Raw genomic sequence first — 26996 nt, 5'->3', positions numbered from 1 at the left:
ATCTAAACAGCAGATTCTCCCTCTATAAACCTGTACGCTCCCTGAGATCTAGTGACCAAGCCTTACTACAGGTCCCAAGAGCTAGAAAGACCAGGCAAGGTGGAAGGGCGCTATCCATAGCCGGACCAAGGTTGATGAACAGCCTCCCTCTCTCTTTGAGACTATGCCAGGATTATCTCCCGTTCAGAAAACAGTTAAAAACCTTCCTATTTTCCAACTAGTGATACCTGTGTACCTACTGCCACAAGCTGCAAAGGTTTTCAAGGCGCGGAGATACTCCTTCGGGAGGTGATCCTAGCGCGGTATAAACCCGTAAATAAATAAAATAAATAAGGCCTCTACAACAGCAACCCCCTCCCCTCTCTGCTGTCTCCCCTTGAGTATCATTTAGATTTATTAATATGCTCACTGGTATTCTAGGCATGGACAGTGATGATGCGCCACAGCACACAACAACACATGTAGATGTACAGGAATTTATATAGCGCAAATCACCGAGCGGTTTCTAAGCGCTTGCTTAGGGAACCTGTCCTGGTATTCCCCTGTGAGATAACCCCAGCAGGGTATCCACAAGGTGAAAGCCAGGCATCCCGCCGCAAGGGGCTGTTGTGGAGATTAAGCAAGCTATTGCCCAGAGTCGCAGAGTGTGAAACCATGAATCGAGTAGGCACCGGAGCGAGAGAATTGTCGAGTCCATGGACATTTTTAGGACTCAAGACCCCGCCGAGCCGGGAATTGAACCCTGGTCCCGGGCTGACCTCTGCTTTCAGGTCAGCCTCCTCTAACCAGTGAGCCACACTTGTTGCTGTGTTTTTAGTAACTTTTGAACCAGTTGAGCTAAAAACACTTTTTTGGTTAAAATCTGCAGATTATGCAGCAGATGAAGGATTATGTGGCAAATCATTAATTATGCAAAAATCACCGCAGCCGCACAATTGCATAATTCCATATGGCCAGGTACAGCCTAGTCCCCCTCTAACTGTGTACCCCTCCCTGTGTGTAGATGGGGCCCACCTCGGTGTCCCAAAGTGCTCACCTCCCATCTTCCGCCAAAGCAAGTAATTAATTAAAACACAACTTTTTTGGATTAAGGGTCGTAAACCCCCGGCCGTATTTATTAAAATTAAAAAATTTTATTCAAAATTAATATTCAAACAATGCAGTATATGTACAGTATACAATACGCTGAAAGTCCAAACAGTTATATTGATAGGTAAATGTGTCTTGTTGAATAACCTTAACAAGTTTCTAATACATAGACATTCCTATCCTAAACTAAACATTCAAAACAAATATCATTATCTTTCTGCGTATCCCTGTTTGAGCCCACGGCAAGGCCATAACTGTCCCACAGATCCTGATCAAGTTATGCCCGCACTCTAACCGGAGTGCGCATGCGCAGGGGGCCCGTTTCCCCGGAAGGGTACTTCTCTCCCGAACACCCCCTACGCCCAGAAAATGATCTTCATAACCAGACTGCACATGCGCAGGGGGCCCGGTTTCCCATGAGGGTACTCCCCCCGCAAAACCCCCCACGCCCAGAGAATTATCTCCATAAGGGGCCCATGCAGTCATACCCAGCTTCCTTGCGCGCGTGCGGGGTGGCCAACCAGCAAACCGGAAAGCGTAACTCCACACCCCCCTCCGTACCCTTCCAGCCAACCGGCTGTAACTGTCCCTGGAGTTTTATGAGAGACCACTCGTCCCCGCCCGTCCCCCCCCCCTGGGCGTCCCCATTCAAAAAATGGCAGCGCCCCCAAAGACCTTAAATTTAAGCTCACCAACCATGCCACGGGCCAGTATAGTTGACCCTCTATCTGCCCCCGACTCCAAGAAAAGTCAGGCTATGTCCAGTGCCTCATTTTCGCATGCCAGTAGGCCTTCAACAAAACACCCATTGGCCCGTCTAGGGTGGTGTAAAAGGCCTTTCTAGGCATACACCATAGCATGATAGATCTTATTATCGCTAAGATGCCTGGCCCACTGAGACTAACCATGCCCTGTCGGTGTCAACTTACTTTATGCATAAATAGGCATTCTGGTCCATGACAGGGAAGTTTGCCATAGACTTATATGAAAGGTGCCTCTATCGAATACTTTGGACAGGCATATTGCCTGGTTCTTGATTGCGCAGGCTACCGTAAAGGGACATAGGTATCCGCTGTGCACCCGTCCCCTTAAACTTGGGGTGAACTAAGAGGAGATTAACCTACCATCTGGGAGCCAATAAATGGCCTCAAATTGATAGAAGCACAATGCACCCTACAGACATGTCGCATTTTTAGAATGCCGAGCGACGCCGGGATTGAAACCCGGCACCACAGTTCTACAGACGGCGGCATTGAACATTAGGCCACAACCTCACTTCCAGACATGGTACTCATGGCTAATGTAACTGCACCCATCCCAACGGTGTTGGTGCCGTATCGAGATAATGGCTGATCCATGAAATCGAACAAATCTTTGGAGGACCAAATTGACTAGGACCTCCTAGGGAGGTCCGAGGTCCGATCAGTTGAGGGAGCCGCGAGCAAAGAGGATGCTCTTGCTGCTCCCCAAGCCTCTTAAGGACATTTCCGCCGTGGGCTAGTTTAAACCAGCCCCCGGCGTCATTCAACACATGTGTGATCCGGAAGTGATTCAATCACTTCCGGGTGACGTGCTGAAAACAGCCAATTATGGAAAAGGGAGGCAGGCGTGCTCTGCGCCCACCGGCCTTCCTGCTTGTTGGCGGTTAATAAAACACACATTCTGTCACTCATCCATGCAATCTTACATCCATTCATCCACCCACTGACTCATTCTTGCATCACCCGCATACTCGACCATATTCATACAGGCACAGAAACTCCACCAGCATATGGACGGTAAATTAAAGGAATAATAGTAGTAAAAAGAAAGCATGACACCTACTAACCTTGGTGGTCATGTGCTTGTGATACACAAATAAAATGAAACACAGCAACAGGTGTCAGTCTTACAGCGGTATTGTCCATAGTGTGCCACCAAGGAGCTGGAACGCATTTACATGAAATGAATGCGACCTTTATTGAATCTACATTCTGACACCCTGCAGTAAATGACCCTTTGAATAATCTTTCATGTCACTGACAACATTACATTAAATTGCAATGTTAAACTATGTCTGCGACTGAGGCAATGAAACATTGAGATCATTAAAAGGATTAAACCTAGATGAACTGCAAACAAATATGTGTACCACCATGAACTTACTACATATTGAAAAAAATTATCATAGAAAATAACGTGGCTCCACTTACGTCACTAATGAACTCACCACAGCCAGAACGGAAAGCACTTATCAGGAAAACCTCAGGGCTTAACGATCGTTTGCATGACCTTTAAACGCTGCAGAACTGTAAACACTCTGACCTAACTCTCGCTTTACATATCAGCTCCCCATGACTATTAACATTCAAGCCTAGTAGCAGCTATTACAATTAAGTACTTGAGATTTAGGCCACTGTGCATTCCGTTAAGTTAATTTGAAGGATCCTGGAATGTCAAATGGCAAGCTACACCAAGCCGTCAGCTCTGGGTTAAAAAACGAAACCATTAACCCTATCATCTGTTTATGACATTTGCCAACGGATCAAGTTTATAACATGTTGCGTTGTTCATAAGGCACTCCAGAACTTGGCCCCTCCTACTTGGCGGAGAAATTTATACCTTATACACCTTCACGTGCTCTCCGCTCCAGTAGTAAATATCTTCTTGAAGTACCAATCATACAGAGGGCAAGAATGGGAGGGAGGCCCTCTCATATCTTGGCCCGCGCCTCTGGAACGAACTCTCTGTTTCTCTTAGACAGTGCCCAGAACATGCAAAATTCAGGAAATTGTTAAAGACCTTCTTGTTCTGGACCTATTAAGTACCTCAGGATCCTCAACCACCCCTCAGAGTCCGCTTAAGCGCAGAGATACTCCTTCGGGAGTTGATTTAAGCGCTATACAAACAAACAAATAAATAAATAAATAAGCGAAGTGACTTGATAGCCAAGCTCTAACTTTTTATCACAACTTTCAATGTATTTTTAATCATGCATAGTGTATTTTATTTGGTTTTAATGTCTTATATTATTATTTTTAACTATTGTAATTGATATATTGTATATACAAAAAGCATTATTTCACTGCATAGGGTATCATTGTTTTAAAGTTCCAACATAGCTGCCATATTTAGTAGTAATGTGTCTGCCATCTTTGAGCAGTAATAACAATTGGGAGGAGATGTGGCCTAGTAGGAGAGAAGATGTAGTTTAGCAACTCGAACTGCCACCTTTGGTACCCGGGGGCAGAGGTTCATTTCTTGACATCTGTTCTAGACCAAACATCATGTGATTCTGGGCCAATCAATTAATGTTTCTGTGGCAAAATGTGTGTAAAGTGTGTTCGCGCAATCCCTTAATCTAATCCATCATCCTCATACAATGTACAGTGCTCTATATGAATACCATTTCATTCATACATACATGCACAATACCATTAAAAGATTACCACTCAGTAAACATTGCACTGGGCAAACAACTTCAAATGCTTAAGTGTATAGGGTATCAATGGTGTACTGATCCACAGTGGCCAACGCAATGCTTCTAAACATGGTGTTATCTCGGAATGGTAAAATAATGATATACAGTGTCCAATACTATTACAAGATGGCCACTCAGTTCTCAAATAGTGGTAGCACAAGATGCATCACACTGCAAATGAAATGCTCAGCAAGCTAATGGTACAGTAGAACTCGCTGCAGAGCTATAGGAGTAAAGAAATGATAGGAAAAATGGAAAACGACAACACTATCAACCAGCACAGTCACTGAATCACCCTTATTTTCTATCAGATGTGCAAATATGATCAGGCAAAATCACAGGGAATAGAGCAAATGGCAGAAATGGGCTAGACTGTTGCCCCAAGCAGTATGATGCCAGGGAGAGAAGGAGTAGGTGACAAACAGACAGACGAAGGCTAACCCAACGGCCCTCATCTATGTATATGTATGGAGAGTTTTCTATGCTTTTTTATTGCAACGGCCTTGCAGACAATTACTCCTGCCAAGTCTTCCCAAGAGAACCTCACAAGAATTATCACAGAGCACATCTTCTACATCTATGGTTTGTCAAAGAAGGTAACCAGCAGGAATTACATTAATTATTACAATAATCTGTGAGATGCCATGTAATAAAGTGTCTGTCTACTGACATTAACACAGTTTAACGACAATCCACCCATAAAGGCTTATTGGATTTAACATATGCTTTTCACAATGAAATAAGTCAGGCCTGCTGTCTTTGTCATTATTTTTCACTTAAGGAGGTCGGTCTTATGGTATGTGACATACCTTTCCCAAATGAACCACTCAGACTTATAACCTTTTGTTGGTGGTTTGTCAACATCACTAACAAAAGCCTACCAGGCATCAGCTTTCGTACATGGCAACCATCAGGCAAACAGTCAGCAAAATTACAAATATATATATAATTACAATTGTCAAAATAATATGCAACCCCCCTTAAGAGCCCCTCTTAGCAAAGGGATAACCTATCACAGTGCAAATTTTATACCGCAGGGGGTTAACCAAGGGGGGGGGGGGGGGACCAACACCATAACCCTTTCCTCCTAAATGAATCTCTGAGATACCGTGTAACAAAATACCAGTCTATAGCCTTCCACAAAGTGTAACAACAATTCACTCTTAAATGTCGACTGGTTTTAATAAATGCATTTTGCCATGAGCAAGTCAGGCGTACAACGTTTGGCGTAACATTTTATAATAAACAGATCAGACCTATGGCATCTGGAAAAACTTTTCCCAATGAACCAATCAAACCTATAGCCTGCATCATTGGCTCAGTGCCATAACCGACCGAGGCCTCCTGCATCGCACCTACGCTGGCAACCATCAGGCACAGTTATCGAATTACAAATGTATACACAATTACAGTTCCCAGAACAATATGCAAACCGTCTGAAAAGGGCATAACAAGGATTATCACAATGCAACTCTTTAACTCCAAACACTTGTCAGCTGGGGTAACCAACACTTAAACCCTTTTTAGGTTTTGACTGGCCATGCGCTTTGCGCATGTGCCAAAAAACCTCTTGAGTTGTGTGTGTGGCTTTGGGTCGGCCCTCGTCATTGATTGGCTGGCTCCGTAAACGGAGCCTTGCCATTGGACGAGGGGCCTGTCCGTCAATGCCGGACCAGACACGGGGGCGTTCCTGAGATTCTTTGGCTTTTGCCGACGTCACGCGACGCCGGGAACGCCCCCGAGTCTGGTCCGGCCGGGCTGCAAGCAAGCCGGAAGTCCCGAGTTTCAAAGTTCTCCGTTCGCACTTTGATTCCAGCAATGTAAATAGGGGGCTTGGCTGAGGACTATCCAAGGGGGCCTTATGGGCAGTAATTTAGATTGGTGCAGTTTGCCGCCGAGACTCGACCCTGGCCCCCCAGCTCCATGCGAGATCCGGCCCCAATGAAGCAGCCGTGTGTCTCCAGCCAGGGCCGCGCTGGGATTGGCCCAGCCGGCCGAGCCTCCGCCACGTCATCCGGATAGGATTAGGTCGGTCGTTGTTTTCTTTCCCTGCAGTGGTCTTTTTCCCGCCCCCCTCCCACTGTCCGTGTTTGTTCCCGCCCTCCTCCCGCTGATTAGGTCGGCCGTTGTTTACTTTCCCTGCCGTGGTCTCCTCCCCCCCCCCCCCCGCCCTTTTGTCACTGGTACCCGAGCACTACGAGCTGGAGCTGTGGCCGCGGCTGGAGCCGGACGCGGAGGGCAACTTCCCCTTCTCGGGGCAGGTGAACATCACGCTGCGCTGCGGCCCGGAGGAGCGGGGCTCCGTGCTGCTGCTGCACAGCCTGGAGCTGAACATCACGCGGGCTGCGCTGCTCGAGCTGCAGGGGGAGAGCCGCGGCCGGGAGCTGGGCATCGAGCGGCGCTGGCTCTCGGCCACCCACCACTACCTGGTGCTGGAGCTGCAGGAGCCGCTGCGGCCCGGGCAGCGCTACCGCCTGCAGCTGGACTACCGGGGCCACCTGAGCCAGGCGCTGGTCGGGCTCTTCGTCTCGCGCTACAGCGACCAGGGCCAGGAGAAGTAAGTGTGGGCCGGAGGAGCGAGCACTCTTGTATCCGCCGAGGGCACTTTTAAAAGTTTTTCTATCAGTATCAACGATTTACGCATCCCTCCAGAGCCCTCTTAAATTATTCTAACTAAGTATTCCTTTAATGTCTGATGTACCCATCTAGTGTACTGAATATTGAGTATAGTTTAATGCAGAAGTTTCTGCTATCCTCTACATGGACACCATTTCTACCTCACCGTGTGCATGGTAGGTGCAGCCTGTGGTACACTGCAGTGCCTGGATGGGATACGGAGAATGAGGTTAGGACAGTGGCAGTATATAGCCATTGACTAGTAAATAGTAATCAGGTGTTCAGTCACAGGCCTGGTTAAAATGACAGTACTTGGAATAAAAAACCTAGGTACTACTATGATTTGAGTAATTTGAGTAAGAACTACCTCCCCAGCAGGGCAGAAATTGTCCAGTGAGTGATGACACCACTCCAGTAAATGTACAAGTGCTTGCAGAGACGCGCCCAACAGTCACATTACGCGCAAGGCACCATTTCCAGGGATTCCCACAAGTAGTTTGTCTCTGCTGCTGAGAAGTGAAGTGCTGTATTTCAATGGAGACCTGCCTGTCCGGTCGGCAGCCCATCATTGAAGTGCTGGATCTGGCGGTGTCCCATTTAAAGCAGAGCCACGCTTCCGAGACGGGCTGCTGCTGTCCAGTTAAAACTGTGGGATTTCGGAACAGACGAGCGGCTGGCTTAGTTCTCTTAAAGTGTAGGACCCCTGCTGACAAGTGCTGACACTCTCCCAGTGAAATCAAAGCAGTCTTCTTAGGAAGTGCTGGCAGTGACCCTTTCACCCATTATTGCCCAATTAATAATGATAATACTAGCAGTGCTGCTAAGAACTACATTTACTGCCCATTTAAATGACAGAAGCCCTACTGGGGGGTGCAAGTATTAGCTCATTAAACCCACCCTGCTGAGAAGAAGTCAATTTAAACATTACACATTAAAAGGACATCCGGCACGGTGAGACATGCTGTCACTGCCCCAATAAAGTATAAAAGCCTTGACAAAAGGTACTTATGCTGTCACATTACGTGTAAAGCAGAAACACTGAGGGATGCAAGTACTGCTCAATTAAAATATGGCATTCCTACTACCCAATTGCATCATTGGATCCTTCTGAGAGCTTTCTGTGCAGTCCAATACACCCGAAGAAAAATATGCCCCCATTAAGAGATGCCCATGCTTCTACGCTGAACTTTTTTCAGCTTTCCTACCTTTATGGTCCAATTGAAATTACAACAGCCCTGCTGAGAAGTACTAGTGCTGTCCTCTTTTATACATAGCTGTTGTGCTGCCAAGTGCACATGCTCTCTCATTTTACGTGTCATGTAGCAGAATGATCTGCTGAAAGTAAAATAGTCGTTCTAAGACGATCTGAGAGGGATACTTGAAAATAATCTTATTCTGGTTAAGGAGAGTTGTTACTAACCTATTATACATAAAGAAACAACCTTTGTAAAGAACTGGTCTTACTATATGAAAAGTAAATAATCCTTTCTGTGACTGGCAGTTTTGGACTAATTAAAGTTTGTCTTCCGTTTTGAGAAAGATAGTCTTGCACAGCAGGAAATATTGCATCCTTTTTAGGTTTTGACTGGCCATGCGCTTTGCGCATGTGCCAAAAAAAACTCTTGAGTTGTGTGTGTGGGTCGGGATACGCCCCCTCCTCCGATTGGCTAGCTCCATAAATGGAGGCTAGCCATTGGACGAGGGGCCTGTCCGTCAATGCCGGACCAGACACGGGGGCGTTCCCGAGATTCTTTGGCTTTTGCCGACGTCACGCGACGTCAGCCAAAAGCCGGGAACGCCCCCGAATCTGGTCCGGCCGGGCTGCAAGCAAGCCGGAAGTCCCGAGTTTCAAAGTTCTCCGTGTCCCTCCTCCCGCCGTCCCCCTCCCGCTTTCCAAGCGGTGGTAAGCACAGAAGGCAGCTTCATGGCCCCTTCAGTACCCACGGAAATGAGGGCATTAGCGGGCTGTAGAGTGAGGGAGGCTGTTGATCGTTTTCGCTGACGGATGAAGATTGAGGGTTTTTTCAGGCTAGGACAGAACCACTTTCAGGAGCAGGGCATCGCGTTCCCTTTGCTGGCAGAGGTGTACATTATGCTGTTCGCCGTCTACCTTAATCATACAAACAGCCCGACAGAGCTTTAATGTGGAATGTAGGTAAATACTTTCCCGCTGTCTTTTTCCCGCCCCCCTCCCGCTGTCCGTGTTTGTTCCCGCCCTCCTCCCGCTGATTAGGTCGGCCGGAGAATGGCTACTGGAGGACGTCAGGAGAGGTTGTGTGTACATTTATGGTGTGGATCCGGTGCCATCAACCTCCTCAGACTTGCGTCTGGTTCTTTGCACTGTGGATACCTCTGCTTCGGAGATCTGTGCGGGTGAAGGCAAGGAAAGCATCTACATGCAGCAACATGGAGGCCTGGTCAGGTAAGCCCTCGGTCACTCTTTGGAGCAGTGCTTTGGGTGACCTGCAAGGAATCCTATCCAAGAGGCATGGCCTATGTAATTAAGGGTGGCTTAAAACATGTAAACTAATATTGTAGGCCTCACCCATCATGTGACATGACCTGACCAGTATTTAGGTACCTGTGTGCGTTTTCTGTTATTCCTTCCAGACATAGAACACAACAATAGGAGTCTGCCTAAAGCCGAATCTCTATACTTTGACAAGGTACCTGCATGGGTCGTGATACACATATCACCAGAATGACATGTCAGTCGTGTCATCACACTTATTGTTTTGTAACCATATTGCACAGCATTGAGGGGAAATTACCCCACTGTACGGCATTACAAAAAGCCAGTGACCAAGCTGATGGATCTCAGTCACAGAGCCGAGGCATATTGATTTTGCCAGTGCTTAAGAGCTGCAAATACACATTATGTGCTAGCTTAAGTGATTGTCAAGAGTTAAAAATACAATAGATGCTGCAAATATGGTGATCTTTGAGTTGCATTGAATATATTGTTGCACAAAAGTAAACAGTTATTTGTACATTCCAATAGTGGGTGATTCAAGTATTGAGATTTTTTTAACTTCAAGAAATTCAGTTGACTCCGGGTCAGGGGCACTTGGACTACGTGATAATTGTAGTGAATGTGCGCAGACCTGCGGATCCTACTGTACAATAGTAGTTTGTAAAGCAAATTCTTTGACCCACTGCTTGATCTGATGTCTGTCTAAAACAAAGTTTTTGTTTATTTATTTGTTGCATCCATACTGCCAAAATCTTTCATTAAAATGTTTGTAATTAGTGGCAATAAGCCCTTTGTGTTTGAGGCACACATGTTCCTGTGGCTGCTCTAGTGCATTGTTTTAGAGGCTACTCGTGTTCCTCTGGCTGCTCTGCTGTCTTGTAAGACTGCTGCATTGTTTTTGATGCCACACATGCTGCTCTGCTGTCTTGTAAGTCTGGTGCATTGTTTTAGAGGCTACTCGTGTTCTTCTGGCTGCTCTGCTGTCTTGTAAGACTGCTGCATTGTTTTTTGATGCCACACATACTGCTCTGCTGTCTTGTAAGTCTGGTGCATTGTTTTAGAGGCTACTCGTGTTCCTCTGGCTGCTCTGCTGTCTTGTAAGACTGCTGCATTGTTTTTTGATGCCACACATGCTGCTCTGCCGTCTTATAAGCCTGGTGCATTGTTTTTTGAGGCTACACATGTTCCTCTGGCTTCTCTGTCCTCTCCCTGCCTGTTGTCGTGTCCCGGTGGCAGCAGGCAGCAGGCAAGAGCGTGCACTGCGTCCCCGAAGTAACAGCCCTAAAGCAAGCAAGAAGTACGCCCCCCTCCCACCAATCCCTGTTAGGTAGTGGAAACTGTCCAAACTGGGGTGCAGACAGCCCCTCTCACCTTTCGGCCTGGTACCACTGCACCAGCCGCACTACTTCCCTACTGACCGTTCTCCACTTCAGCCCCGTCTAAATTACAATTCCTGCTTGTGACCCTTTTGCCTGCTTGTGCTTGTTTTCGTGACCCTGTTGCCTGCTTGTGCCTCCGTGTGCCCCTGTTGCCTGCTTGTGCCTCCGTGTGCCCTTGTTGCCTGCTTGTGCCTCCGTGTGCCCCTGTTGCCTGCTTGTGCCTCCGTGTGCCCCTGTTGCCTGCTTGTGCTGTGTGGGTGTGTGTGGAAGGCTCTGTGTGGGTGTGTGGGGGGCTTTGTGTGGCTGTGTGTGTGGGGGGCTTTGTGTGGCTGTGTGTGTGTGGGGGGCTCTTTGTGGCTGTGTGTGTGGGGGGCTGTGTGTGTGTGGGGGGCTCGGTGTGTGTGTGTGGGGGCTCTGTGTGTGTTTGTGTGTGTCATTTGCGAGAGATAAAGCTAGTGGCATTGTAAATGACAATGCCATTTATTTGTTAAAAAAAAACATAAATAAAAATAATGTCAAGAGCAATGCCAATAGCTCTAACTTTAACAAAGGCAAAACCATTGCATTGTAAATGCTTGTTACTAAGATTCCTTGTAATACAATATTTGTCTACAGCCTTTCACACAGAGTAATGGCAATCCACCCTTGAAGGGCTTTTGATTTTAACAAACAATTTTACCTAATAAACATACAGACCTATGGACATATATCCTTCATCATCTGTGTATTACCACCCCCAATACAGGCCTAATGCATTTTGCATAAGCGTTCTCAAAAGGCGACCCTCAGGCACATATTCAGAAGATATATACACAAAATACAAAACAATATTCAACCACTCCTAAAATGGGTAAGAAGGATTAACAAAGTGCAAATCCTCTACCCACAAGATGTGTCACAGGGGGTCTCAGAGAGGGAGCCAGCACCAAATCCTTGCCTGCTACATTAGTATGTGAGAATGTATGTAACATAAAACCTAACTAAAGATTGTGGCACAGTGTAATGTCAATCCACCCCCAAAGACCTATTGGATTTAACATTTGATTGTACAATAAAAAAGTCAGGTATACATTTGCTGTAAGTTTTCATTATAAACTATTAGAACGATGGCCTCTGTCATAACTTTTTCCAATGAACCACTCAAGCATGTAGCTTTTATCACTGACTTGAGACCAAAAGCAACTCTGGTCTACTATATACCGCATACTTTTTATCAGAGGCAGCTATTGATATATACTCATACAAATACAAAGAACACAATTACACTTGGTAAAACAATATACCAACATTTCCGAAATGGCATACCAAGGTTTCTCAATGTGTAAATCTCCTACCCCGAGAGTTTGTCGCAGGAGGTACCAATATCAAAGACCTTGGCCACAATCTCAATCTGTGAGATTTCCTGTAAGAAAATACCTGCCTGCAGGCTTTAACACAGTGCAATGACAATCCACTGTTAAATGCCTATTGGCTTTAATAAGTACTTTTCAAAATAAACAAGTCAGGCCTTCCTCATAAATATCCATAGTCCTCCCTGACACAGTCTTCACAGACAGATATGCCCTGTCTTCAATCAAAGAGGAGATGTAGCGAAGGGCTGGATCTGCTAATGTTGGAACCGGTGAATTGGCTCGAAGTCCTATGATTTTGGCTGAATCACTTAACCCCGGAGTGATTAAAAGAAACCTGACATTGTGTAATATAATCAGGTGCTCATGCAAAAAAATGTCCTTAGACCACATTTGTGCTATAGAGACCTGTCCCAGAAAATAGTAAACAGATTAGACCTGAAGCCATGATCAATGCAGAGTCACTATAACCAACTCAGTCCTTCTGTATTGAGAATAAAAGTTTTCCTGCACAGCAAAATTGCTATTCAAGCACTTTCTCCACTGATGAGGGAAACTATCCCGAAACCCGGGCCATGCCTCGGGTCTAGAGATCTTGGGAACAATAAGTACTTAATTACACCAACCTTGGCGTACCACTTACGAACTTTGTGTCAACTCTTCATACTTCACGCACTACGAATACCAGAGTGCGTAGGGGCGATCCGGAGGAGGGGCTAGCGGTGTACGATCCATTGTTGTTTTCTACTTTTTTGTTTTAGTCTAAGCCACAACTTCTGCCCAATCAACATCTGTACTCAAGAGAATTAACATGTGGGCAGTGTCAAAGGGCCTATCTCAGTAGTCATGAAATTACAAACGTACAAAATTACAGTCTTCAAGACAATATACAGCCTTTTCTAATCTGGCATAAGAGCAGTCTCAAAGTGCAAATCTTCTACCCTGAAGGTTTGTCCCTGGGAGTACCCAGCACCAAAACCCTTGCCTGATATGTTAATCTGTGAGATTCCCTGTATAAAAATACCTTTATATAGGCCTTAAAACGGTGTAGGACAAACCACCAGAAAATGCATATTGCTTTTCACAATAAACTCTGAGGCCTACTGTCTTTGCCATACATTTTCCAAACAAACAAGCTTTATCAATGGCATGTCTCCATAACTAACACAGTCCTGCTGTGTTAAACCTAAGCTTTCCACGAGGCAATACCAGCACTCTTTTTCAGTGGAAGCACACAACCTCTGTAGTATCAAACTCTGTACTTAAGCAACATTGGGACGCCTCTCTCAGTGGTACGTTTTAAAGCTCTTTTTATGTAGATCACATAAGGTAAACAATATATACTCTGTCCAGCCGGACTTAAACATTGGGAAGCATCCAGTGCTGGTCTGCTTCAACCTCAACGCAGTTTTGCTTATCTCGGTGCGCTGAAATCAAATAAAATGAATGAAATACGTCAGTCATTATTGGGAACGTCCTCTGTTCGCCTAATCTACTGTCTACACCACTCCGTGCCTGCGACACTCCGCGCGTGCATCAACACTGTCTAACAAGGATATCACTACAAGCTCTGTTCTGCACTATTCACACTACGAACTCTGCTCTGCACTCCTCCCATGGGTCTGCACTATTCCAACCACGGGGTTATGGGAGCACTGGACTGCACTCTTTCCACTGTGAGCACAGGGTCACACTTTTCCTACTATGAACAGAGGTCTGCACTATTCCAACCAAGGGGCTATGATGCACACCTGTCTGCACTATTCCAACCATGGGGCTCTGGCGAGCACAGGTCTGCACTATTCAAACCAAGGGGCTATGATGCACACATGTCTGCACTATTCCAACCATGGGGCTCTGGTGAGCACTGGTCTGCACTATTCCAACCATGGGGCTATGATGCACACATGTCTGCACTATTCCAACCATGGGCCTCTGGTGAGCACTGGTCTGCACTATTCCAACCAAGAGGCTATGATGCACACATGTCTGCACTATTCCAATCATGGGGCTATGGTGAGCACTGCTCTGCACTTTTTCCACTGTGAACACGGAGTAGCAGTATTCCCACAATGAGCACTGATCTGCGCTATTTCAACCATGGGGCTATGGTGATCACTGCTCTTCACTCTTTCTACAGTGAGCACGGGGTAGCACTATTCCCACTGTAAGCACTGGTCTGCACTATTCCAACCATGTGGGAATGGTGAGCACCAGTCTGCACTATTCCCACAATGAGGCTATGGCGAGCTCAGTTCTACACTATTCAACCATGGGGCTATGGTGAGCACTGGTCTGCACTATTCAAACCATGGGGCTATGGTGCGCACAGGTCTGCAGTATTCAACCATGGGGCTATGGTGAGTACTGCTCTGCACTCTTTACACTATTCCCACTATGAGCACTGGCCTGCCCTATTCCGTCTATGGGGCTATGGTGATCATTGCTCTGCAATCTTTCCACTGTGAGCACGGGATAGCACTATTCCCACTATAAGCAGTGGTCTGCGCTATTTCAACCATGGGGCTATGGTGAGCACAGGTCTGCACTCTTTCCATTGTGAGCATGAGGTCGCACTAATAACCCTATAAGCACTGGTCTGCACTCTTTCCTTTGTGAGCATGGGGTCACACTATTCCCCCTATAAGCACTGGTATGCACTCTTTCCATTGTGAGCATGGTGTCGCACTATGCCCCCTATAAGCATTGGTCTGCACTCTTTCCATTGTGAGCATGGGGTCGCACTATTCCCCGTATAAGCACTGGTCTGCACTCTTTCCATTGTGAGCATGGGGTCACACTATTCCCCGTATAAGCACTGGTCTGCACTCTTTCAATTGTGAGCACGGGTTGCACTATTCCCCCTATAATCACTGGTATGCTCTCTTTCCATTGTGTGCTTTTGGTCGCACTATTCCCCCTATAAGCACTGGTCTGCACTCTTTCCATTGTGAGCATGGGGTCGCACTATTCCCCGTATAAGCACTGGTCTGCACTCTTTTCATTCTGAGCATGGGGTCGCACTATTCCCCGTATAAGCACTGGTCTGCACTCTTTCAATTGTGAGCACGGGTCGCACTATTCCCCCTATACACTGGTCTGCACTCTTTCAATTGTGAGCACAGGGTCGCACTATTCCCCCTATAAGCAATGACTGCACTCTTTCCATTGTGATCATGGGGTCGCACTATTCCCCCTATAAGCATTGCTCTGCACTCTTTCAATTGTGAGCACGGGGTCGGACTATTCACCCTATAAGCACTGGTCTGCACTCTTTCCATTGTGAGCACAGGTTCGCACTATTCCTCCTATAAGCACTGGTCTGCACTCTTTCAATTGTAAGCATGGGGTCGCACTAATCCCCCTATAAGCACTAGTCTGCACTCTTTCAATTGTGATAACGGGGTAGCACTATTCCCCCTATAAGCACTGGTCTGCACTCTTTCCATTGTGAGCACGGGTCGCACTATTCCCCCTATAAGCAGTGTTCTGCACTCTTTCATTTGTGAGCACGGTGTCGCACTATTCCCCTATAAGCACTGGTTTGCACTTTTTCAATTCTGAGCATGGGGTCGCATTATTACCCCTATAAGCACTGGTCAGCACTCTTTCCATTGTGAGCATGGGGTCGCACTATTCCCCCTATAAGCACTGGTCTGCACTATTCCAACTATGGGGCAACGATGAGCACCCGTCTGCACTTTTTCAACTATGAGTAATGGTGCACAGTCTTCCCACTATAAGCACTAACCTGCACTATTCCAACTATGGGGCAATAATGAGCAGTGGTCTGCACTACTCCCACCTGAGGATGTGGTGAGCACTGGTCTGCACTATTCCAACTATGGGGATATGGTGAGTATTGGCCTGCACTATTTCAACTATGGGGCTATCGTGAGTACTGGTCTGCACTATTCCAATTATGGGGCTATGGTGAGTACTGGCCTGCACTATTCCAACTATGGGGCAATGGTGAGTACTGGTGTGCACTAGTCCAACTATGGGGAACTGGTGAGTACTGGCCTGCACTATTCCAACTATGGGGCTATGGTGAGCACTGGTCTGCACTATTCCAACTATGGGGATATGGTGAGTATTGGCCTGCACTATTCCAACTATGGGGCTATCGTGAGTACTGGCCTGCACTATTCCAACTATGGGGCTATGGTGAGTACTGGCCTGCACGATTCCAACTATGGGGCAATAGTGAGTACTGGCCTGGACTATTCCAACTATGGGGCAATGGTGAGCATTCAACTGCACTATTTCCACTGTGAGCACGGGGTAGCACTGTTCCCATTAGAAGCACTGGCCTGCACTATTCCAACTATGGAGCTATGGTGAGCACTGCCCTGTACTCTTCATACTATGAGCACGGTGTAGCACTATTCGTATTATAAGCACTGGCCTGCACTATTCCAACTATGGAGCTATGGTGAGCACTGCCCTGTACTCTTCATACTGTGAGCGTGGGGTAGCACTATTCTCCCTATGAGCACTGACCTGCACTATTCCAACTATGGAGAGCACTGCTCTGTACTCTTCCTACTGTGAGCATGGGGTATTACTATTCCCACTCTGAGCCCTGGCCTGCACTATTTCCAGGGTGAGGGCACTGATCAGCGTGATTGCACGAGGCACGGTGCTAGCTTTACTCTAAGCACCAGTGTTAGACGGACCGGGAGGGTCGGCCGAGATTACGGGGAGAGGTCTCCAGGGAGAGCCGTCTCCAACGACTGTACAGATAAGTAACTTCCCCCCCACAGACGGACACCACACAAGATTGAAGGTTAACGAGATTTTATATGCACTTCTTAGGTTACGTTGATATAATACAAGGAGGTCTGGACTCGGGGGTCCCCTCGGTTCTGATCTCTGGTTGAGGAAAAGGGTAGCGGGACAGTCTTAGTTACCAATGAGTTCAATAGCTCTCAATCCTCGAGCTCGGCGTGGTTGCTGATCGGGCCGTGGAGGAGCCAAGCAGGTCCCGAGATGGATGAAGGGTGGTCGGCGGGCCGTGGAGAAGCCAAGCAGGTCCCGATATGGATGAAGGATGGTCGACGGGCCGTGGAGAAGCCAAGCAGGTCCCGATGCAGATGACAGTTACAACGGTCCGCGGCCTCGCCAGCAGATCCGGACGACGGTGAAGGATGAAGGTTACGACGGCTGTGGCAGCGCCAACAGGCAGGATGATGGTGCACAGGACAGAGCTACGGCAGCGCCAGTAGTCCGTCCAGGATGAGTTCTTCTTTCGTCTCTCGACTCCAAGATACAACTGCCTTCCTGTTCTGGAGCTGCCCCAGTTATAGGGCTGGCGTGCTTTGATGTCCGGACCCTCGCACTTGGAGGTCGGGAGGTCCGGGATGAGGGAGTCCAGACACCCAGCAGGGGGGTGGAGCCAGCGCCCGGGGAGGCGATGGGCGAGCGGCACTGGCCGGGGGAGAACCATCGACACCTCTTTCTCCCATTGACTGGCCAAGTAGCTCGCTCGCCTCCTGGGTGGAGGGTGGTGCCGGAATGTCTGAGGCCGGGCTAGGCCCAGGGTTGAGGTCGATCGGGGGCCAGGCGGCCTCGTGGCGAAGTGTCCAAGATGGCGGCCCGGGCTGGGCGCGTGGGTCGGCCGTGGATCGGACCCACGAGGTTATCATGCTCGAGGGCAGGTGTCCCTGAGGGGACGTAGGACGTGCAATGGTGGTGTGTGGTGCTTGTATGACTGGCTCGGGCTTGGTCGAGCCGGGGGAGAGCGGCCCGTCATGTGGCCTGTCCAACATGCGTCCCCCCCAGCTGAAGGCGGGGAGAGTTACCCATCCTCTTGGGGACTCTCTTCGTCGAGGCGGAAAAACCGGGACAGGCCATCCGCGTTGGCGTGGTCAGACCCAGGCCGGTGTTCAACGGTAAAGTCCATACCTTGCAAGGAGATGGACCAGCGTAGCAGTTTTGGGTTTTCCCCCCGCATATGCATCAACCACTGCAGGGGTCGGTGGTCAGTCTGCACCCGGAAGTGGGTGCCAAAAAGGTAGGGTCGGAGCTTCTTGAGGGCCCATACCACAGCGAAGGCTTCCCTCTCTATGGTGCTCCAGCGTTGCTCCCGTGGTAGGAGTCTCCGGCTGATGAAGGCCACCGGTTGATCAAGGCCTTCGGTGTTCACCTGGGACAGGACCGCCCCAATGCCCTGGTCGGAGGCATCCGTCTGGACGACGAACTCCCGGCTGTAGTCTGGGGCCTGGAGTACAGGAGCGGAACACATGGCGGCCTTTAGCTGTTCGAAGGCCGCTTGACACTCTGGGGTCCAGTTCACCTTCTTGGGCTGATTTTTCGACGTGAGTTCGGTGAGAGGCCCCACGATGGTACCATAGTCTTTCACGAACCTTCGGTAGTAGCCCGTGAGGCCCAGGAAGGCTCGCACCTCAGTTTGAGTGTTAGGGGGTTGCCAGTTCTGGATGGCGGCAATTTTCAGTTGAAGAGGGGCCACTAGACCGCTTCCCACTTGGTGTCCGAGGTAGGTCACTGACCCTTGTCCAATTTGACATTTGCTGGCCTTGATCGTGAGGCCAGCTCGCTGAAGGGCTTGCAACACTGCTTGGAGGTGGTGGAGGTGCTCGGTCCAGTGGTGGCTGTACACAGCGATGTCGTCCAGGTAGGCGGCGCTGAACTCTTCGAGCCCCGCCAGGACCTGATTGACGAGCCGTTGGAACGTCGCTGGGGCATTTTTCATGCCGAAGGGCATGACCGTGAAGTGATAGTGGCCATCGGGGGTGGAGAAGGCAGAACGTTCTTGTGCTCGGGGTGTGAGGCCGATCTGCCAATATCCTGCCGTTAGATCGAAGATGCTGAGGTAGCGGGCAGCGCCCATTCGGTCGACCAGTTCATCTGCCCGGGGGATGGGGTGTGCGTCCGTTCTGGTGACTTCATTCAGGCCCCGGTAGTCGACACAGAACCGGAGTTCGGGTGTGGTTCCGGGGGCGGCTGCTTTGGGGACCAGTACGACCGGGCTGGCCCATGGACTGTCGGAGGGCTCGATGACCCCGAGCGTGAGCATCTTAGTCACTTCCGCCTGGATGCAGGCCCGTACCCGATCAGGTACGCGGTAGGCCCGGTGGCGGATAGGAGGGCTGTCTCCGGTGTCCACATCGTGCACACACCAGGAAGTGACACCTGGGGTGAGGGAGAACAGGCTGGCAAACCGTGATAGGAGGGCTTGGCACTCTTGGCGTTGTTCCTGGGAGAGGGTCTCCGAGAGTCGGACCCCATCCACGGAGCCGTCTTGCTCCTGGGTCCGCAAGAGGTCAGGGAGAGGCTCGGAGTCGTCCTCAACCCCGTTGTCTGTGGCCATCAAGAGGCTGAGTTCTGTTCGTGCAAAGTGGGGTTTCAGTCTGTTGGTGTGGAGGACTCGGAGCGGATTCCGGGCGGACTCCATATCGATCAGATAGGTGGCGGGTCCCTTGCGCTCGATTACTTTGAAGGGTCCCGTCCATTTGTCTTGGAGAGCGCACGGTTCTGTGGGGGACATTACCCAGACCTGTTGCCCCGGCTCGAATTCAATAGATGAGGCGTTCTGGTCATACCATCTCTTCATGTCCTCTTGACTGGCCTCTAGGTTGGCTTTCGCTAGGTCTCTGAACCGCTGGGACTGGTTGCGGAGGGTGAGGAGGTACCGGAAGACATCTGGAGGACTCTTGGCCGGAGGCAACTCCCAGCCTTCTTTGATCAGGCTGAGTGGCCCCCGTACTGGGTGCCCATAGAGCAGCTCGAATGGGCTGAAGCCTAGGGACTTCTGTGGGACCTCCCGGTAGGCGAAGAGGAGGCACGGCAGCAGCACGTCCCACTGGCGACGGAGGGGTTCTTCCAATCCCCCGATCATCCCTTTTAGAGTGCGATTGAACCGCTCAACAAGTCCGTTTCCTTGGGGGTGATAGGGGGTCGTGAAGCGGTAGGTGACCCCACACTGTTGCCAGAGGGACTTCATGTATTTGGAAATAAAGTTCGTGCCTCTGTCACTGACGACTTCTCGGGGGAACCCCACACGGGAGAAGATCCCCATCAGGGCCCTGCCGACCACTGGGGCTGTGACGGTCCGGAGAGGAATAGCCTCAGGGTAGCGGGTGGCGTGGTCCACTAGTACTAGGATGAAGCGATGGCCTTGTCTTGTACGTGGGTCTAGGGGTCCCACAATGTCTATTCCGACCCTCTCAAATGGGGTCGTGACTACGGGAAAGGGTTGCAGGGGGGCCTTTAATTTGCGGCCGCTCTTCCCACTGGCTTGGCACGTGGGGCAAGATCGGCAATGCTGGTGCACATCGTTTCTCATTTTTGGCCAGAAGAAGTGGGTCACTAGGCGGCTGTAGGTTTTATCTTGTCCCAGGTGCCCTGCCAGGGGGACATCGTGGGCCAGATTTAGCAGGAAGTCTCTAAAGCGGAGTGGCACCACTAGTACTCGGTTGGCCCCCAGCTCGGCGATTCGTTGCTCGCTGTACAGTAGGTCATTGTCCCAGTAGACCCAATGAGTTCCGGAGGTATCCCCTGCGCTTTGGGCGAGCGCTTGTTGTCGGAGTCCCTCAAGGGAGGGACAGGTCTTCTGCTCCTGACGAAATTGTTCTTGTGTGGGCCCCCCTTCTTGAGCCCACTGGTCGAGATTAGCAAGGTCGGAAGGTTGAGCAGGTTCGAGGGGGATGCCCTGGTCGGGGGTCTCGGCGGGGGCGACCGGAGGCGGAGGCGCCGGCCATTCTGGTTCTTCCGGGTGATGGTTGGCACGGGCGGCCATAGACCGGGTGGTGACGCACGCCCAGTCTGGGACGCCCAACATCCCCAAGTGTTCTTTTCGCTCCACGGCTGCCCACGGGGAGCTTTCCAGGTCATTTCCGAGGAGGCAGTCCACGGGGGCGTCGTCTCGGACCGTTACTTTCAACATGCCGGAGACCCCTCCCCACTCAAAGGGGACGCAGGCCATCCGACACAGACTCTCCGAGTTGTCGGCTGATCGTACAGGGCAGAGAATGTTCGGTAGATATTGTTCTGGGGTCACCAGATGACAGCGGACGGCTGTCACACTGGCCCCGGTGTCTCGAAGGGCTTCGGCCCGTTGTCCATTGATGCTCACCCATTGGCTGTACTTCTGGGTGTTAGCGGGTAGGGGGACCCGCGGGACCATGTCTCTTCCCCCTAAGCACGCGAGAGTCATGGCGGCTGGCTCCCACCCTTGATACTCTTGCTCGTCTGTTTCTGGTTCCTCGGAGATCTGTTCTTCCCCTAGTGCCGCGGCGGCCACCTGGCGGGGTCTTGGGCTCGGATACTGCGGGCAGCTTGGGTCATTTGCATAGTGGCCTACTCGTTGGCATCGGTGACATGTAACATTGGCTCTGTATCCCGGTCGCGCCGGGGTGCTGCCCCGGTTGGCCGGGGGGGTGGTGCTGGTAGTGGGGGCGGCCGGAGTGTTGTCTCTTCCTCGTCCTTGGCCCCCTCCTCCTCCTCTGGATCGGTGGTGACCATTGTTGTTCCTGTTCTGCTCGTAGGACCCATTCCGGCCCACTCGGGTGATCTCCCACCGGTCAGCTTCGGCTGCGAGCTGCCGGGGATCGGTTAACTTGCTGTCGAGGAGGTGTTGGCGTAGTTCAATGAAGCAGTTGTTGGACAGATGCTCCCATACCATCAGATTGAACAACTGCTCGTAGGTCGTGACGTTGTTCCCTCTGATCCAGCCTTCGAAGGCTCGGCTGAAGTACGTTACATAGTCCACCCAAGTTGTACCTGGAATGCGTGTGCAGTCTCGGAACCTCTGACGGTACATCTCGGGCGTGAGGCCATAGCGAGTGAGGAGGGCCGCCTTCATATGGTCGTAGGAGGTCATCTGGTGGTCTGGGAGCTGTAACAGAGTATCGCGGCCCTCATTGAGGAATTTGCCCCATAGGCCGGCTCCCCAGTCGGCTCTATCGATCCGGTGCGCAGTCATCGCGATTTCATATGCCTTAAACCATTGCTGGATGTCGTCTTCTCGAAAATATTCTCGGACCACATCCTTGGGGATGTGCACTTTTTTGTCCGTGGTCCCGGGGGTGGACGGTCTGTCGGGCACCCCTAATTCTTTATTCTGTTTGCGCAGGTTGATCTCGGCTAGGTTCCGCTCGTGCTCGTACGTTAGTCTTTTTTCCTCGAGCTCCCTTTGCCTCTGTTTCTCCTCTCTTTCTTCTCGGAGGCGAAGGTGCTCTAAGTTTATTTTTTGCTCGGCCAATTTGAGTTCTATGTCCATCTTGAGTCGGGCCATTTCAAGTTCGTGTAGTCGGGCTTTTTCTCTTTCTTGGATCTCGTCTTGCGAGAGACCCGTTCTTTGCTCTTCAGGGGCCGTGTTGGTCTTTTTCGCGGTGCTTTGCTCCGGGGCTTCGACATCCCCGGTCTCTGCCCAAGATTCTAGGGCATGCTTAAAATCGTCCTTGGTACTTAGTCCGGTGGTAGCGATACCTAGTTCGATGCAGAACTGCTTTAGTTCACGATGGCTGTATTCCTCTAGCTTTTCCATTTGGAACTTCTCAGTTGATCCGCTCTCTTTAGTCGACATTGTTGTTCGTTGTGGGGTGAGCTACTCTCTGTACGTTATGCGGTGATTCGGATCGCGCCGCTGGCCACCAATGTTAGACGGACCGGGAGGGTCGGCCGAGATTACGGGGAGAGGTCTCCAGGGAGAGCCGTCTCCAACGACTGTACAGATAAGTAACTTCCCCCCCACAGACGGACACCACACAAGATTGAAGGTTAACGAGATTTTATATGCACTTCTTAGGTTACGTTGATATAATACAAGGAGGTCTGGACTCGGGGGTCCCCTCGGTTCTGATCTCTGGTTGAGGAAAAGGGTAGCGGGACAGTCTTAGTTACCAATGAGTTCAATAGCTCTCAATCCTCGAGCTCGGCGTGGTTGCTGATCGGGCCGTGGAGGAGCCAAGCAGGTCCCGAGATGGATGAAGGGTGGTCGGCGGGCCGTGGAGAAGCCAAGCAGGTCCCGATATGGATGAAGGATGGTCGACGGGCCGTGGAGAAGCCAAGCAGGTCCCGATGCAGATGACAGTTACAACGGTCCGCGGCCTCGCCAGCAGATCCGGACGACGGTGAAGGATGAAGGTTACGACGGCTGTGGCAGCGCCAACAGGCAGGATGATGGTGCACAGGACAGAGCTACGGCAGCGCCAGTAGTCCGTCCAGGATGAGTTCTTCTTTCGTCTCTCGACTCCAAGATACAACTGCCTTCCTGTTCTGGAGCTGCCCCAGTTATAGGGCTGGCGTGCTTTGATGTCCGGACCCTCGCACTTGGAGGTCGGGAGGTCCGGGATGAGGGAGTCCAGACACCCAGCAGGGGGGTGGAGCCAGCGCCCGGGGAGGCGATGGGCGAGCGGCACTGGCCGGGGGAGAACCATCGACACCTCTTTCTCCCATTGACTGGCCAAGTAGCTCGCTCGCCTCCTGGGTGGAGGGTGGTGCCGGAATGTCTGAGGCCGGGCTAGGCCCAGGGTTGAGGTCGATCGGGGGCCAGGCGGCCTCGTGGCGAAGTGTCCAAGATGGCGGCCCGGGCTGGGCGCGTGGGTCGGCCGTGGATCGGACCCACGAGGTTATCATGCTCGAGGGCAGGTGTCCCTGAGGGGACGTAGGACGTGCAATGGTGGTGTGTGGTGCTTGTATGACTGGCTCGGGCTTGGTCGAGCCGGGGGAGAGCGGCCCGTCATGTGGCCTGTCCAACAACCAGTTAAATACTACTGAGCCTTACTGTACGCGCCCACACCGCTATTCACGCAGCAGGTTTACACTAATCTTGTCTGCATTCCTCGAGTTTTCACAACTCTCGGTGCTGACACTAGGGTCACCTGACGTCTACACTGCTCCCAACGTGACCGTCGGCACGCAAGACTCTGTCTTAACCGTAGGACAGGACTGCGCTAGCTACCCCGGCTCTCAGTGTTCACTATTCTGTGCCTCGGTCTGCTTACCTGCTACTCTTTGTGCGCGGCTGGGCTGTAGTCTCAGGACACATCTCTGCTACTCACAGAGTCAGCCATTGCCACTTCTAGCGCCGCCCTCTGTTATTCATTGAGCGCATCTGTACTACTCTACAGCCCACCCTTTCAGTTGTTCTGTACCATTCTCCCCGCTGCTCTGCATCCGGTTCAGCGGTTGGGTGCCCTATTTTCTTACCTCCTCAGCACTACGCCTAGTGCCAGTCTGCACTATAATCTGAATTTGTGTGCACCATGCTCAGTTCCAATCTGCACTATTTTCCGAACTTGTATGCAATGAGCTCAGAGCCGGTCTGCACACTTTTCTCTATTTGCGCACCATTACTCAGCGACTGCTTGAACGATTTTCTTAACTCTTTTGATTCGCGCAGTGTTCGGGACTGCTGCACTATACTTTGAACTTGTGTGCACCATGCGCATTGCCAATCTGCACTATTATCTGAACTTGTATGCACTATGCTTACTGCCTATCTGCACTATTATCTGAAGTTGTGTGCACCATTCTTAGTGCCTGTCTGCACTATTAATGAACAGGGCTGTACTATCATCGGTCCCGCCTGCGCTCCCCTCAGCCCCCAGTCTATACAGTGACAGCGCGCCCTGTTTTCTTCACTCGCCTGCTCTATCAGTGCCGGTCTTCAGTGTTTTCTGAACGTGTCTGCACTATGCTCAGTGGCCGTCTGCACTATTTTCTGATCTTGCCTGCGTGATACTCAGTGCCTGTCTGCATTATTTTCTGAAGTTGTCTGCACCATGGGCAGCGTCGGTGTGCACTGTTTTCCGAAGTGGTTGCTCTATGCTTTGTGCGGGTCTGCACTCTTCCTGCGTTGCCCGCACTATGCCCAGCAGCCGTGTGCACTAGTTCCTGAACCTGTCTGCACTAAGCTCAGTGTCAATGTGCACTATTTTCTAGCACAGCTGCACTGTGCTCAGTGTCTGTGCGCACTATTTGCTAGCTCGGCTGCTATCCTCAGTGTTGGTGAGCACCATTTTCTGGGCTCGCTGGCAGTGCTCTATGCTGAGTGTCAGTGTGCACTATTTTCTAGCTCGGCTTCTTCCGTCAGTGTGGGTGGGCACTATATTCTGGGCTTGTCAGCACTACCCTCAGTGTGTTTGTGTGCACTATTTTCTAGCACGGCTGCACTATGCTCAGTGTCGGAGCGCACTATTTTCTAGTTCGCCTGCACCCTCAGTGTCAGTGTGCGCTATTTTCTGTGTATGCACTACGCTCAGTGTCGGTGCGCACTATATTCTAGCTCGGTTGCTACCCTCAGTGTGGGTGTGCACTATTTTCTAGCCCGGCTGCACTATGCTCAGTGTCGGAGCGCACTATTTTCTAGTTCGCCTGCCACCCTCAGTGTCAGTGTGCACTATTTCCTGCGTATGCACTACGCTCAGTGTCGAAGTGCACTCTTTTCTGGCTCGTCTGGGCTACGCTCAGTTCGTCAGTGACTGTGTGCGCTATTTTCTGTGGTCGTCAGCGCTACGCTCAGCGTCAGTGTGCACTCCTTTCTGAAGTGGCCTGCTCTACCTCCGCGCCTGTCCCTCTCCCCCCGTCAGCCCCCGCGGCGCTCTGCGTGTGAAGTCTCGCGCCTCGGCGTGCAGATGCGCAGCGCGCACACACATCGGAAGTGACAGGTCAGCGCAGGGGCGCGAGTCGAGTCCTCACCTTCTGCTGGAGGCGAGGTGCTCCTTCCCAGGCGGGGGTCCCCCGGGCGCGTGCTTGTACTGCAGCCCCGGGCTCCAGGTGGGGGTCACCTCTGGCAGCAGGGGGCAAAGGTAGACCAAACATCGCAGCAGCCAGCCCCAGCTGGCCGGCAGGCAAGTCCTCATGCTGGACGGCTGTCCCGGCGTCCAGGCAGGGGTCACCACCGCCCCCGGAGAGGCAGAGGGTATCAGAAGGCAACAGGGACTCCCACAGGTACCCCTCCTCGGGCGACAAAAAGAGAGGTCTCCAGCTCTCACAGTTCAAGCTCACCCCTCCACAAAGCCCCTGCCTGCAGAGAGCGCCCGCCGGGTGGGCTGGGGTCGTGAGGTAACTTTTTAGCACAGTGTATACAGAGCGCACACTTGCTACACACGAGGTGGAGGTGAGAGGGTGGGATGGCTGGGGTGCTTCAGGTCTCCCGCACCGGGTCCCTGGCTCCCTCTCACACGGGCCGGTGCTGTCTGCCTGCCTCCCTTGTCTGGAGCCGGCTTCCTCTGGAAGCTGTTACCGCTGCTCCCTCCTGGCCGAGGGGACTCTGGCAGCAGGGAGGTGATTAGACGGATCCCGGGCCGGCCCCCTTTTTTCCCTCTTTTCAATCCCGCGCTGGATTAAGGAACCCAAACAATCCCAGGCTTTCTTGAAAGGAGCCGGTCGCCCGTCCCTCGGCTGCCCCCACCACTGCTATCCCTGTGTGGGACAGTGCTTGATTTAATGTTCGCAGTCTGCCTGCCCCGGCAGCAGGCAGCACCCCCTCCCCTGTCTCCACTCCCCCTCTTTTACTTCCCATTGGTGACTCGTTTTATTCATAAAACTGTAGAGGAGTCAGCCCTCCCCTCTCCCACCACCCACACTTCCAAGCTCAAGTACACACACGATTGGTCCAATATCACACGGTGTGTAAGGGGATGGCTGCATTTTCAAACCCT

General features: G+C 51.0%; 1 protein-coding gene across 3 annotated transcripts in view; it reads right to left on the bottom strand.

Moving 5' to 3' along the window:
- EMID1 (EMI domain containing 1) overlaps positions 1–26771 on the bottom strand; it is a 451838-nt gene extending 425067 nt beyond the window's left edge. For 2 of the 3 annotated variants that reach the window (XM_086951000.1, XM_086951001.1), the window contains exon 1: positions 26032–26331. In XM_086951000.1, the coding sequence (XP_086807126.1) occupies positions 26032–26195 (164 nt within the window). In that variant the 5' untranslated portion in view covers positions 26196–26331. Of the gene's footprint in view, positions 1–26031 lie in introns of all 3 variants that reach the window. The other variant, XM_086951002.1, reaches the window with a different exon arrangement.
- Between the last annotated feature and the right edge of the window lie 225 nt (positions 26772–26996).

This window comes from Lissotriton vulgaris, unplaced genomic scaffold (genome assembly GCF_964263255.1).
Source record: "Lissotriton vulgaris unplaced genomic scaffold, aLisVul1.2 SCAFFOLD_852, whole genome shotgun sequence".
In the NCBI taxonomy this organism is placed as follows: Eukaryota; Metazoa; Chordata; class Amphibia; order Caudata; family Salamandridae; genus Lissotriton; species Lissotriton vulgaris.
The sequence above is the reverse complement of the archived record's forward strand: the minus strand, read 5'-3'. Positions and strand labels throughout refer to the sequence as shown.